Source organism: Eptatretus burgeri, chromosome 1 (assembly GCF_056783735.1).
Source record: "Eptatretus burgeri isolate ZD-2024b chromosome 1, Ebu_testis_v1, whole genome shotgun sequence".
Lineage (NCBI taxonomy): Eukaryota > Metazoa > Chordata > Myxini > Myxiniformes > Myxinidae > Eptatretus > Eptatretus burgeri.
Genome location: NC_140961.1, coordinates 15,994,644 through 16,009,549, shown reverse-complemented (window position 1 = coordinate 16,009,549; position 14,906 = coordinate 15,994,644). Strand labels below are relative to the sequence as shown.

Below are 14,906 nucleotides of genomic sequence, written 5' to 3'. Positions count from 1 at the left end.
AAGTTTAAACTGACAAACTGCAGAGATGGATTAAATACCCCCTTTCACCCCTCCCTCTTCAATAAAAAATTAAACACCAACACTCTCAAACACCACAATATATACTCAGGGTCCAAGGTCCTCAACACCAGCGCAGAGCTGCCAACCAAGCTGGAAGGAGCAAGATAAGTCGCAATAACAGTCTGTTGTTCTTACCATACACCGTGGCAGCTCCAGAGTGAGGTTTGGCCTGCTACGTAACTGATGAGAGAATATGATTTTATCAATCAAACAACTAACAGAAAGGAAGAGGTGGTGGAGAGAAGTGTTAAATCGGTGAGGGCCCACAAAGCATGACCATGGACCATTATCCAAAAGGGGCATTTTGCAATGACCATGGATTTCAATTTACAAACAGTAGTTACAGACTCGTCTCTCGTCCCATCCGCCGGCATTCTCATGGTGGACTTTAAAGATGCCATGGTGTCCTTCGTGAAGAGTCGACGAGATATCACTGGCACCCTGAACAAATTACAAATTCCTGCTCTGATCTACAGAGGGCACTCTCTCTATCGAGTGCAGCCTGTGGCTGCTGGTTGCATCATTGGTTGGGACGCGGCCATGCCGCTGATGCAGTGTCCCCCTTACCAGTACACTGGTGCTCATTTTGCTGACCTCGGAATGATGACAGGCTGAGTCAACCTCCTGGTGTATATTATTTCAGCGGCCAACAGGGCTTGAACTCAGGACCCTAGGATCCCAAGCCGCCACCATAACCACTAAGCCAACACCAGTCTTTACAGAGGGCACTGCATCAGCGGCACAGCCACACTCTCAGCCAATGATCCTCCCCCACTCTACCGATGTGGGTAGTATGAATGTGGGTACGATAAAAAAAAAAGTATGAATCGAGTTTGGCCCAACACCTTTGCCCCACAGAGCACATGGACACTTTCCATCCCCATATTTTTCTTCGCCACTAAACGTAAACTTACTCTCACCCACATTTACTTCAAATCCTTCATTCTCCATTTCCTCCTTCTTTCAATGAAACAACATCTTCGCTTGTTGCTCTCCGTTTCAACCGTCAAGACCAAATCATCTGCATAAAATAATACCCCAAGGAAATCCTACTCGAATGTCTTTCGTGAGTTCTTCGAACACAATAAGCAATTGTGGACTTGGCACAGATCCCTGATGTAAATCAACTCTCACATCAAAAAGGTTCCGTACATCCTTTCATTCTCTCTGTTGATTTTGGACTTTGTTCCATTGGCACCACTGCCGTTACGAGCACTTCAGTCACTCCCTGCTTCCTAAGTGCCCATTCAATGGTCTTCTTTTTTTGGCATTCTATCGGATGCTTTTCCCAAAAATCGACAATTACCATAATACAATTTTCTCTTTTTGCCAAATATTTATCTTGGATCTGTGTAACAACGAAGATAAAGTCGGTTGTCGATCGTCTTTTCATAAATCCAAATTGGTTCCCATCTATACTTACGACTCTCCTTAATCTTTGTTCAATAACCCCTTGAAATATGTTCAAGGCGTGTTCCATCAATCGAATCCTTCGATAAGATGAGGGTAATAATGGATCTCCATTCATCTTTTAGACACCGGTACAATCTTCGTGCACGATTCAGTATCGTTCGGCAAAGGTTCGTCGTTATCCATTTTGCTCCAAGTTCACCTGATGCTTCCATCACCTCAACAACGAGGACGCAAGGTGGACCGGACGATTTTCCGTTTTCCAACCAAGCTTTGTAATTGTAATTCTAATTTGTCATCTCCTTTCCTACACCTTCCGTTTTGCTGAATGCAACAATTCCATTCAACTCATTATATTTATTCAGCAACTTCTGAAAATCGTTTTTCACCAATTTTCAGTTTCTTCTTTCCTAACTACAAGTTTCCCATCATATCTTTTCAAACATGCTACACCTACTCATCCTTCCCATCCCTCATCTACTGCTTTCCTCATCTGAAAAACATGTTCCTTCCATCAGGTGTATCTACAGTAGATGCTTTGCCCCCATTCTTCATTCTCTTACTTCATAGCTCTTGCTACATCTTTCTTTTGGCTCTCACTCTTTGTTTCACTTTTTGGATGCACACTTCTTCTTTGCTATTGCTGCTTGTACAGTTGGATTGCACCACAACGTCTCACAATCAAGTTGTCGGTTACCCGTACTAACTCCATGTCTCACTTGCGACACTTTTCCAGATGTCTCTCATTACCTTCGCATTCTGCGAAAGGTTATGTTTTGGTCGCTGTGTATTTATTTATTTGTGAATATGTGTGTTTGTTTGTTATTCGCATAACTCAAAGTATTAAACCGAATTGCATGAAATTTGGTGGGATGATTCGTGAGTATGCAAGGACGATTTGATTAGATTTTGGGAGCGATCGGGTCAAAGGTCAAGGTCAAGGTCATGAAAAGGTCAAAAACACTCTTTTGAGCATAACTTCCTTCATAATACAGCTATCGACATGCAACCACCGCCATATTGTTCCATGATGAGATACATTTTGGATATGTAGTGTCGGATTTGACGTAACGTCATCGGAAGTGCATCTAAATGACGTCACAAGATGACGTAAATTTTCAATTTTCGATCTCATCAGTTTTGATCATACCGTTTTGTAGGACTTACCTTAAGGACATCACACACCAAATTTGACTTCGATCGGACTGACCGTTATGACGTCATTGACGTTTGAACATGACGTTTTTCAATTGTGGCTAAAATGTCCTGATATTTTACATTCAAATATCTATATAATTTATAATGCAAAGCCTCCCAAATCCAGGCATTAGGATCAGTACCAAAATATCTGTTTATTGATGTACAGGTTTTGCCAATTAACTCTGTAGTCAAAGTCAAGGTCACACTCAAGGTCAAAATATACTTGTCGGCATAGCTTCAGATCTAATAGAGCTATTGACATGAAACCAACGTTAAAACGTTCAGTGAACTACGAGCTTTCAGAATGGTAGTCCCCGATTGGACGTGACATCCCCGGAAGTGCGTCAAAATGACGTCAAAAGATGACGTCATTTTTCAACTTTTTAATTTTTCAGTGTTTATCATTCCATTTTGTTGGACTGCCTTCAAGGAGGTTACACACCAAATTTGATGTCAATCGGACTGACGGTTGTGACGTCATGGACGTTTTAAAATGACGTTTTACAAATGTGCCGGGAAAAAAGTTGCGGCAGCGAACGTATGCGCTCTACCGAGTGCCCGTTCTAGTTTATCCACAGTAATTATTAATCCGACTGGGCATTACTGTATCTCATATATTTTTTTCAATCTTGAAACTCTTCCCTCATATTTTGGTCTTTCAGTTTCCAGACTTTTTTTTTGGGGGGGGGGGTGCCTTTCTTGTTCTTCTTCAATTTGAAATTGGTCATACTTTTCAAGTCAGCTACAACTAACTTGTGTTGAAGCAGATACTCCAACGTGGAATGACTTTAACATTAACTCATCCTTTCTTCTGTTCATGTGGTCCTAAAATAAGTCAATCTGACTCTTCAACTCAGCACTCACGTAATAAGGTTTATGGCGTAATATATTACTTACAGTGTGGTTCATGGCATAATGTATTCTCCTTTTCCTAATGACACCAGAAAACCATTTTTAAACTCAACAACATCTTATCTGGAGTCTACACCTTTCAATTTGACCTTTAGACCTTTCAGACCATTAAACCTTCAGACCCCTTGGACTCTTCAGACCGATAGATCTACGAAATGCGACTAAATGCTCCGAACCTCTTCATAAATCAAGTACAGAGTATAAAATAATTATTTTATAAAACAAAAATCAGGAAGTCATTGGACTTCCGATTTAGGGATGTCACGGACACTCCAGAGGTTTAATACAACATGGATCCTAAAAATAAAAAAAATAACAAAAATCTACCAAGATACAAACTTATAAATCTACAAGCAGAGCCGATCCATGAACAATAGCCCAAAGTTCTTCCCACAAATCGTTCTTTCTCCTCTTCGGTCAAGTTGACTTGAGGCGTTATTTTTTTGATAAAGGTCATGACCCTTACTTCCATAATAAGCTCGACATTAACGGTTGCACGAGGCAACCAAAATGTGATTTCGGGCAACCTCGTTATCATGCCTTAAATATTCATATTGACAGAATTGAATATGTATTATGTACAAAACGACCTCCTGCATCTATAATAAAAGTTAACAGTTATGTAGCTATGTGTGAACTTTCGAGTGAGTGCGCTTACGAAGGTGCAAAGGTAATCTGAGAGTGGTGTGTGTGTGTGTGTGTGTGTGTGTGTGTGTGTGTGTGTGTGTGTGTGTGTGTGTGTGTGTGTGTGTGTATGACATTTGAGTCCATGATTATACACGGCCCTTGACTAAGCTAACCGTGTATTCAAACTGAACAAACACAAGCAGTACCTTGCTCGATGCTCACATGCTCACGTGCAAAACCCCCAAAAAGTTACAATTGCCGAGTAGAATAGTTGTTGTGCTAAATGACAATAATTGTTGTGATTTTAGTTCAAATGTATGCATTTCAATGTTGATCTACCCGTCATTGTGCTGACATTTGCCGTTCCAACTTTCATAACTATCTCTCCCTTTTACTAAGTACTTTAAGCATTGCCAGGCAGATGGCCATCATGAGGGTGATTGAGGTAATCAAACTCTTTTTCTACAGGGCAGATGAACGCCCCCACATGGTATTTCAGGCTGTACCACACCAGTGCTTTAGAATCGCCATCATGACTTTTGGAACTGAGGTTTCTACAGTCAAATGCCCCTCCCGATGTCCACCATTTTTTTTTTTTTTGCAGGGATCGTACCCTTAGCCTTTGGTTAAAAACACTATACCGCAACCAGAGAGCAAGCAAGCTAGTTTGAAGGTTTTACTTCAAAGACATTCTGCACTTTACTTTCCATTCTGCAACACCTCTGTCTTCAGTTCACATCAGGAAGAAGAAAAATTTAAAAAACTAAAAGAAGAAACATCGGCAAAGATAAATAGTGTGTTTTACAACCAACTGGATATGATTGGCATGATGTGTGGATTAACCACTCACAAGAAAGGAGGACTTCAAAATGAGAAAATCTCAACAAAAACTAATCAATTTACATTTCTGGACAAACTCATTTTATACACGCTTTAAATCGACAAAGGTCTTACCTGAATCCAGAGCAGGTGCTGAGACTGACTTGGGACTCCGGGAAGCCAGCTACCACTCCCTGGTAATAACAATGCTCCTGAAAGAAAACAGCATGAAAACGGAATATTAGAGTTGTAATATCAACATCTGAAATTGCATCACAACGAAAAGGATGCAGAGTTGATCATCAAATAATTTGCGGGGTTAAACCCAAATACAGGAAGGAAAGTGCATACATAATTGGGTGTACCAAAGATGTTCTTGTAAACCTGTAGCATCGTCAGGGGGAGTGTGTTTGAGGAGCATGTCCTTACTCATACAAAGGAGGGGAGGGCTTGGTGACCGCCCCCCCCCCACCCCTGCCAAAGATTTTAGTACATACTGTTGTAGAATTCCCGCCCGTCAGCGTGCGAACGATCGCGTCTAACCAATAGCGGTCGCTTCGCCCAGCGAATGGACAATCCAGTCGTGACTTTCTGGAACAACGCCAGAAACCAGTCACGGGTGGGTTTTTAATCCCACCACGGCCCAGTCCATATTCTACCCGCGCGAAATAGGGTGAATCGCCGAATATCGATATACCAAAGTACCCGCGCGGGTAACCTACCGAGGGACCGTACCTCAGCGAAGGCCTGCTTGGACACGAACCGCTTAAGCGGTCCGTTCCGTTCCGGGATAACCGAGCGGGAATTATCACCAGACCTCGCCGGGCCTGATTCTATTTATCAGTTATTTAAAAACCAACTAATATTCCGCAATACAAGATGGCATTTCAATGGGGGAATGGACGCAACGAACAGGTTTATATTCACACAAGGACATTTATTATAATAAAGCAAGTATGCAATTAAACAAGGCAAAACACGTATGCAGTTATACCTAGCAACAAAAGCATGACAAAAGAACTACAACCATCTACTTATTATGTACAGTCACTTACACTTAACAGCAGTTCCTACTTAATAGACGGGCCCACGGACACACGTACGCACACACACACACACCCAAGAAATGGTGGCAGAGGTCTTTAATAACGAGCTCCAGCTCGGAGGACAGGTGAGCTGAAACCCAGAACCTATCTCGAACCTCTCCACCTCGTGTGGTCTTCAAATTGTTCAGACCCGGGCTCCAGTGAGAGTGAGCTGGATCCAATCGCCGTGATCCTTCCCGAGCTCCCGCGAATCCTCCCGAGCTTCAACACATGCTGGTGAGACGAGGCGCCGATCCTTCCCGTCGATGCGTCGCTTCCCCCAGGAACCACCTCCTCGAAGAGGTCGATGAGTCGCACCAAGCCGGGAACCAAAATGGAGAATAAAGAGCTCCACGAACCAAGAAGAAGAAGCCACTACTCGCAGCTCGAGCCGAGCGACCAGCTTAACTTCCCTCCAAACAGGGCAGCTAGAAGCACAAAGCTCTCCCGAGCCAAGCAGAAGCCGAAGCTCATGGAACCGTCAAAGCAAAGAGCCTCCAAAAAGCCTTCTCCCGAGTCAGGCCTCAGCCGAAGCTCACTGAGTCAGCCGAAGCAAAAAGCTTCCGAAGGCCTCAACCCTAATGCAAGCCAAGCAAGACCCGACGGTCTGCTGAACGACTACTCTCTACTCCCTTCTCCACCTCTGCCCCTGAACAAAATAAAAGATCTCTTCCTTATCCTCTTCCGCCCTCCCCCCGCTCCCGGCGTGACTCATGACATGACTCATGACATGACTCATGACATGACTCATGACATGACTCATGACATGACTCATGACATGACTCATGACATGACTCATGACATGACTCATGACATGACTCATGACATGACTCATGACATGACTCATGACATGACTCATGACATGACTCATGACATGACATGACTCATGACATGACTCATGACATGACATGACTCATGACATGACTCATGACATGACATGACTCATGACATGACTCATGACATGACATGACTCATGACATGACTCATGACATGACATGACTCATGACATGACTCATGACATGACATGACTCATGACATGACATGACTCATGACATGACATGACTCATGACATGACATGACTCATGACATGACATGACATGACTCATGACATGACATGACATGACTCATGACATGACATGACTCATGACATGACTCGACTCATGACATGACTCGACTCATGACATGACTCGACTCATGACATGACTCGACTCATGACATGACTCATGACATGACATGACATGACTCATGACATGACATGACTCATGACATGACTCATGACATGACTCATGACTCATGACTCGACTCATGACTCATGACTCATGACTCGACTCATGACTCATGACTCATGACTCGACTCATGACTCGACTCATGACATGACTCGACTCATGACATGACTCGACTCATGACTCGACTCATGACTCGACTCATGACTCGACTCATGACTCGACTCATGACTCGACTCATGACTCGACTCATGACTCGACTCATGACTCGACTCATGACTCGACTCATGACTCGACTCATGACTCGACTCATGACTCGACTCATGACTCGACTCATGACTCGACTCATGACTCGACTCATGACTCGACACATGACTCATGACTCATGACTCGACACATGACTCATGACTCATGACTCGACACATGACTCATGACTCATGACTCGACACATGACTCATGACTCATGACTCGACACATGACTCATGACTCATGACTCATGACTCATGACTCATGACATGACTCATGACATGACTCATGACATGACTCATGACATGACTCATGACTCGACTCATGACTCGACTCATGACTCGACTCATGACACGACTCATGACACGACTCATGACACGACTCATGACACGACTCATGACACGACTCATGACACGACTCATGACACGACTCATGACACGACTCATGACACGACTCATGACACGACTCATGACACGACTCATGACATGACTCATGACATGACTCATGACTCATGCCCTCGTGCTCCATCCCCTGCTCAGCCACAGGTGGGAGGGAGTTGTCATCACCAGTCACGGGATGGCAGGGTGGTTCTTCCTCTTCGCAGAAGAGGGGGAGGGATGTCTCCATTGTTCGTTCCCTAACTATTAAATCGATCCGCAGCGCATCTTATCGATTTCTGAACATTTAAACAATGGAAGGTGAGCTATCTAGGGAACAAGCACTTATCGACATAGCTGACTCAAGGAACCTGAATGTTGTGTGCAATTGAATTTCCAAATTCGTAACAATACGATAGGGCTGACAGGATATATCTCAGATGTAGCGCACGCACCTCTCTCTACAATCTGGGTTTGATTCATAAATTACAAACACACACCCTGGTGCTTCACTTATCTTCACTTCACAAAGCGCTCCACCTTCAGGTGGCTGTTAAGCCAGTTGTCTGGTCTGCTCGCACAAGTTGAAGGACATTGAGGGTCCTACGGTGTATTTTGCGAAGAACAGGCGAGTTATCACCGGTATCCTGTGTAAAGTAACCAAGTTTGAATGTAAAGTGTATATTTATGTTCCACCCGTGTCTTGCCTCAAGCATATTTATGCTCTGCCCCATGCGCTGCAATATCTTGCGTCATCGATGTTGGGAGGGGTGTGGGGGTTTGGCTCTTCCCTGTCTGGTGGAACGGTGTGATTTTGTATGGGAAAAAACAGTTTTTACCGTCACACCTGGATTGTTTTTAAATAAAGTGAAAAGTGATTCAAACCTCTCAGTGTTGGTAAGCTGTCTGGACACAGAGGCCATTCCAGGATACCCCCAAACAAATTACAATTTCTAGCCCAAATCTAGAGAGGCACTGCATCAGGGGCACACAGACTCCCAGCGATGATTTAACCAGAAGGCCAAATTCGTAACTGAATCGCAGTCCAATACGCATGCACAAATGACTCTTACCAAACCACAAAGGGCTCGCATACAAAATACTGTACTAGTGTACATTGCATTGTACTTTGTTAATACAATTCTCTAAAGCTTGCGGAGGAGCTTCAACACATGCAGGACAATGATAAGGACATGAGTGTACTTGCACAGGAATTTGGTGACGATTAACAAATCAGCTTACAATATGGGATCTGAACCTATTATAGTATATGTCCACAGGAAACAAGTGCTTCGAAGGCATTGCCAATAAAGGCCAGCGCATGCTCTTCGTTAGTATCATCTGTGATAATCTATTGCAGCAGAATATATTCATCATCTCATTAACTCTATTCTGGCATGACTCTTCGTTGTGGATCACATGTTTAGAAATTTGCAATAATATTTGTTTAGGAGGGAGGTCAAAATGCTTCACCCCACCCACCCATGATAGAAGGGCCTGAAATCAGCAAACTGAACACAGATGTTCATCCTTTTATCTGTAGTTTCCAACTAGCATCACAAATTTCGACCAGCAGTGGGTGAGTTTGGAGATGCAAATGGAACTGAAGCCATGTCTCAGGCTCTCGAACATTTGTGGAAAAAGGTAAAACCTTTTTGACAATATCATGGAAATTTCGGCTTTTGGAGTGCGGTGGGTTCAAGATGGAATCAGCAATGGCCAAAACTATGGCTGTCATGCATTTGGTGTATTTCATGTGCTGTACTTATAAATGCCGATAGAAATTGCAAAATAAGTTCTCATCACCCGGTCATCCTTCCCATGAACGCATCTGATAGAGCACTCACCAGAGTAGACGGCATTGAAGAGACTCGTAAGCCATTCTCGTTGTAATAAGTCAGCTCAAAGTTTCTCGTTATCAGATACCTGCAGAGATAACACGAGTGTTTAAGGAAATTTTTTATGCCACTACAGTCCTTCGGCTTGTAGTACACGAGGTAAGACAATCAATACGCAAATGGCGAGGTATGGTGTCTCAGGATGTGGCTTTACTGTATGATAATGTTTGCCCAGACATGGCAAATATGAGTGAGTCTAACCGTAACCAGCCTCAGTGGATGACCTAACGATGAGGTTGTCTTGAGATGCTCTGGTATGTTAATGTTGGTTGGCCATGTTTGATGAGCATCATCTTTTGGAGATACTTCATCCGTTGAGGTATCAGGTGATTGCGGGTTAATTTGTGTCGCAGGGACAGTTGCTTTGAAGTTGCGTTTCTGTGCATGGTGTTGGTTTATATAAAGGGCTTCACTACAGGCAGCTTAGCAAGATGTCAACGATTCCCTGCACTACAAATTCTGATGTGGGACAATTTTCCTCTTCTTGCACATCGACCAAGGTATTATAATGGACCCCCTCAGCCGAGACTCTCCAAATGCACTGCAGTAGACTTTAGAACCGGACGTTTTGTGAAATTGCGAAATATTCTCAGACATCACCGTAACGTCAGTCCCAAAATCGATGTTGAAATATAACCTTGTCCTGTTCACGTCCAAATAAGTCTGACATGGTGGCACAGATCCACCCAATGGAACTTTAACTTCATCCAGGAAGAACTTTTGATTGGTCCGCCTGTCAAATTCATGCACTCGACTCCGACATCAGCAGGACTTTCATGTATCGTTTCCTTCTATGCTGTCCCTCACGTGCGTCCTTGACAGGACACACAGCTCCATCATATTGACCATACCCACAATACAGTCCTGGCATTTGGGTTTGTCCACTTCTTCATCGGAGAGTTTTTATTTCATTTTCCCAGTGTTTCAATAAATCGCATTTTTAGAACTCCCCCTCTCATCTGTTTTCCCTTTGCTCTTGTCGTTTTTCCAATTCACAAACACTGTATACTGACAAATTGGCAACCAGCGACTTCAGCTGACCTTCAGGGGCCTCTTGTGCTCGGGTGCAATTCGATAGATTCTGCTAGCACAAGCTCAACATCTCCAAGCAAACGAACTCTTACTGCGTTGTCACGAAAGCAAAGTACGATCCAATCATGAATGCCATTCTTTCTCTTCTGCGATGCGAGTTCCATTTGTAACGCTCAAACGTTACATTCGTCTGGGAGTTGCAAAACTCTCAAATCTGTAGTTACTCTTTCTTTCTCCATTCCTACGTGGAACTCCTCTAAAAGCCCTCCCTCACCCCAAAGATGGATATTCTCAACTACTGATAGTTCTTGGCCATACCAATCTCATAGCTCACCTCGTTTTTCTCTTAACGAGCCTCTGTTCACACTGACACCGATACGAGTTAGATGATGTTGGCGAATGAAACATAAATGAGCGTTTCATAAATTACATTATGTTCATCCTCCCGACAATATAAGATGATTACCTATCGCATGCTTTTTGGTCTAGTAGGGGACCAAACTGATGATCATTTAGGGATGGAACTGGTGTGAACAGAGTAACCAATGTTTACAAACCATATGTTTTTAAGCATCTCCAGGTACAAACATTCCTTCATAAAGGTCAAGAAAAGTTTATAAACATGCCACAAGGTAACTCGATAAACATGTTTAACTGCTGTTACCGAACACCTTTGACATTTTTTGAGAACCCTTGTGATATGCAAATTTTATTTCAATTTAAATTTCTGGCAAAAGTTGCTTTGGTCATTGGAAATAAAATAAATAAATAAATAAATAAATTAATTAATTAATAAGACCGTTTATTCCTCACTCCTCCCTTATATGGAACCAACTTCCAGAGGTTATTCTGTCTCACTCTTCCCTCCAATAACTGAAGCAAGCAGTACATGTCAACACCATCCTGTTATCCCCAATCCTGAGCCATGATCTTTATTACCCCCAATCACCTTTCCTAACCCAACCATATTCCTTGTTCGTTTCAATGTTTCCTCCCTTCCTACTTTTATTTTCCTATTCCTTCATTCACTTGATGTTTGGTCCACTGCCATTCTACCTTGCTCTTCGATGAGCCTCATGCCTGCACGTAAAAAAAGGTCAAGGCTGATGGTATGATGTCATAGAACTGGGGATTACTTCAACACAATGCAGAAACCCAAAGTATTTTGATGATGTCATGATAATGACGTGGCTAATTTGTTGTGAAAGAACCAACTTTCCATCACGGTTGACAAAGACTCTTTATACAACTATTTGGCATTGACTGTCTCATAAAGCATTTCATAACCACAAAAACGTTACACAGGAGGTCTGCAAATAAATTTCTCGACTGATTCTGCAACTGGACCAGACATAATCAGGTCATGTGCTGCTCTTGCATCAGGCACCATCACTGCATTGCAGATACAAGAACGGCACTAGGTAGAGCGCATACCTATGCTATGGCTGAACAGTTTATGTTTTGTATCCCACTGATAGGTCGGTTCTGAACCAAAATCTAATCGGCCTGTTCTTGTTACACACCCAACCTGTCCACAAGTTTAATCTGAATCTGTCCATACATTTTTGAGATGTCGTGCTCTATATCGACATTGGCCCTATCTCTCAATGGTGAAGAATCTTTTTCTTTTTTTAAATTCTAGTATCCAGATCTGGATTTGGATCCAGACCTTCACCAAAATCTAATCAATTCATCCTCGCCTGGTGTTGGCTCAGTGGTTAGGGTGGTGGCTTGGGATCCTAGGGTCCTGAGTTCAAGCCCCGTCGACCGCTGAAGTAATACACCAGGGGGTTGACTCAGCCTGTCATCCTTCTGAGGTCGGCGAAATGAGTACCAGTTCCAGTGTGTGTACTGGGAGAGAGGCACTGCATCAGTGACACAGTCGCGCTTCAAGAAATGATAGCTACCCCGGCAGCTAAGTTGCCATACGACCACCACCACAATTCATCCTCGTCACACACCCACTTTTTGAGATATCCTGCTCACAGACGAACAAACAAACGGGTGAAAACATAACCTTCGGCCACCTTTGGTGGCAGAGATAACAAGGCTATCTTCCTCCAAGTTTGCTCACCCCTTTGGGCTGATGTCCACCTCATGCTGCCCCTCCCCCATTACCACTCATCGTCACCTGCATCCCTTGTTCGTCCATCTCGGTCTATGTTGTCCCTCGGTCCTGCAGTTTGTGTTTTCTTATTGTCTTTCTCTTTCTCTCTGTTTGATTCTGTTTATCCGTTCAGTGTTTTGGTCCAGTAGGAGATCAAACCGAGTGACTGTATATGGATAGAACTTGTGTGAACAGGAAGGACAGGACCATCAAATCGGTGTGTTGTTTTGGCATTACCATCTTCAAAGCCAGCAATGAGGAAGTGACAGTTTTGGCATCTGTTGAACACTGACTATCGACAGTGCCTTTATAAAGTATTCACACCCCTTGACTTTTTCACATTTTGTTGTTGTTTCAGCGCGACTATAAAATGGATTAAATGTAAATTTTTTGTCACTGACCGACAGAAAATACTCCATAATGACAAGGTGAAAACAGGTTTGTAGAATTTTTACAAATTACATAAAAATGACATACAGAAATATCAAATTTACAAAAGTATTCAACCCCCCGAGTCGATACTTTGTAGAAGCAACTTTGGCAGCGATTACAGTTCTGAGTCTTTTTGGATACGTCTGCATCAGCTTTGCACAGCTAGATTCGAGGATTTTCCCCCAATTCTTCCTTGCAGATTTGCTCACGCTCTGTCAAGTTGGATGTGGAGCATCAGTGAACAGCAATCTTCAATTCTATCCACAGATTCTCAATGGGATTCAAGTCTGGGCTTTGGCTGGGCCACTCAAGCACTTTCTTGTTCTTGTTCTGCACACATTCCAGTGTTGCTTTGGCTGTATGCCTGGGGTTGTTATACTGTGGGAACGTAAATCTTCGCCACAGTATCATGTCTTTTGCACTCTGAAGCAGGTTCTCCTCAAGGATTTGTCTGTATTTGGCTCCATTCATTGTTCCCTCTGTCCTTACAAGTCTCCCAGTTTCTGCCACTGAAAAGCATCCCGAATAGCATGATGCTGCCGCCACCTTGCTTCCCGGTCGGGATGGTGTTAGATGGGTGATCAGTTGTGCTCGGTTTCAGCCAGACATAGCACTTTGCATTCAGGCCAAATAATTCAATTTTCCTCTCATCAGACCACAGAATCTTTTGCCTCATGCTCTCAGAGTCTTTCCAGTGCCTTTTTGCAAATTACAGGCATGCTGTCATGTGCCTTTTTCTCAGGATTGGCTTCCCTCTGACCACTCTCTCATAAAGCCAAGATTTGTGAAGTGCTGCACAGATTGTTGTCCTTTTGGTAGGTTCTTCCATCTCGGCCAAGGAACTCTAGTTCTGTCACAGTGGTCATTGGGATCTTGGTCACCTCCCTGACCAAGGTCCTTCTTGCCCGGTTCCTCAGTATGGTTGGACGGCTCGCTCTCGGAAGAATCTGGGTAGTACCATCTTCTTTCCATTTCCGAATGATGAAGAGCTTACTGTGTTCTTGGGAACTTTGAACACATTTAAGAAATTGGTTTATTCCCTTCCCCAAATCGACGCCTCCTCAAAATTCTATCTCAGAGTTGTACGGACAGTTCCTTGGACTTCATGATGGAGTTTTTTCTCTGACATCTCATGTCAACTGTGGGACCTTGGATAGAAAGGTGTGTTTCTTCCTAAATCATGTCCAATCAATTGAATTAGCCACAGTTGGACTCCATTCAAGTTGTGGAGACATCTCAAGGATGATCACAGGAAATTTGATGCACCTGAGCTCATTTTGGAGTGTCAAAGCATATGGCTTGAAGAGTTATTGACTCAAGACATTTCAGCTTTCCATTTTTAGTAAATTTGTGAAAAATTTGAAAAACATGTTTTCACTTTGTCATTGTGGGGTATTATCTGCAGATCGGTGAAAAGAAAAAAAAAATCTCAACTTAATCCATTTTCAATTCAGCCTGAAACACAACAAAATGTGAA

General features: G+C 43.2%; 1 protein-coding gene across 11 annotated transcripts in view; it reads right to left on the bottom strand.

Annotated features, from left to right (window-relative positions):
• The window catches only part of LOC147033930 (disintegrin and metalloproteinase domain-containing protein 12-like), a 135,776-nt gene that overhangs the window by 102,948 nt on the left and 17,922 nt on the right, over window positions 1-14,906 (bottom strand). For all 11 annotated transcript variants that reach the window (XM_085873424.1, XM_085873430.1, XM_085873439.1 and 8 more), the window contains exons 4-5: window positions 9,808-9,886; window positions 5,164-5,240 (exon numbers count right to left, since the gene is read on the bottom strand). In XM_085873424.1, coding sequence (XP_085729550.1) covers window positions 5,164-5,240; window positions 9,808-9,886 — 156 coding nt within the window. The remainder of the gene's footprint in view (window positions 1-5,163; window positions 5,241-9,807; window positions 9,887-14,906) is intronic.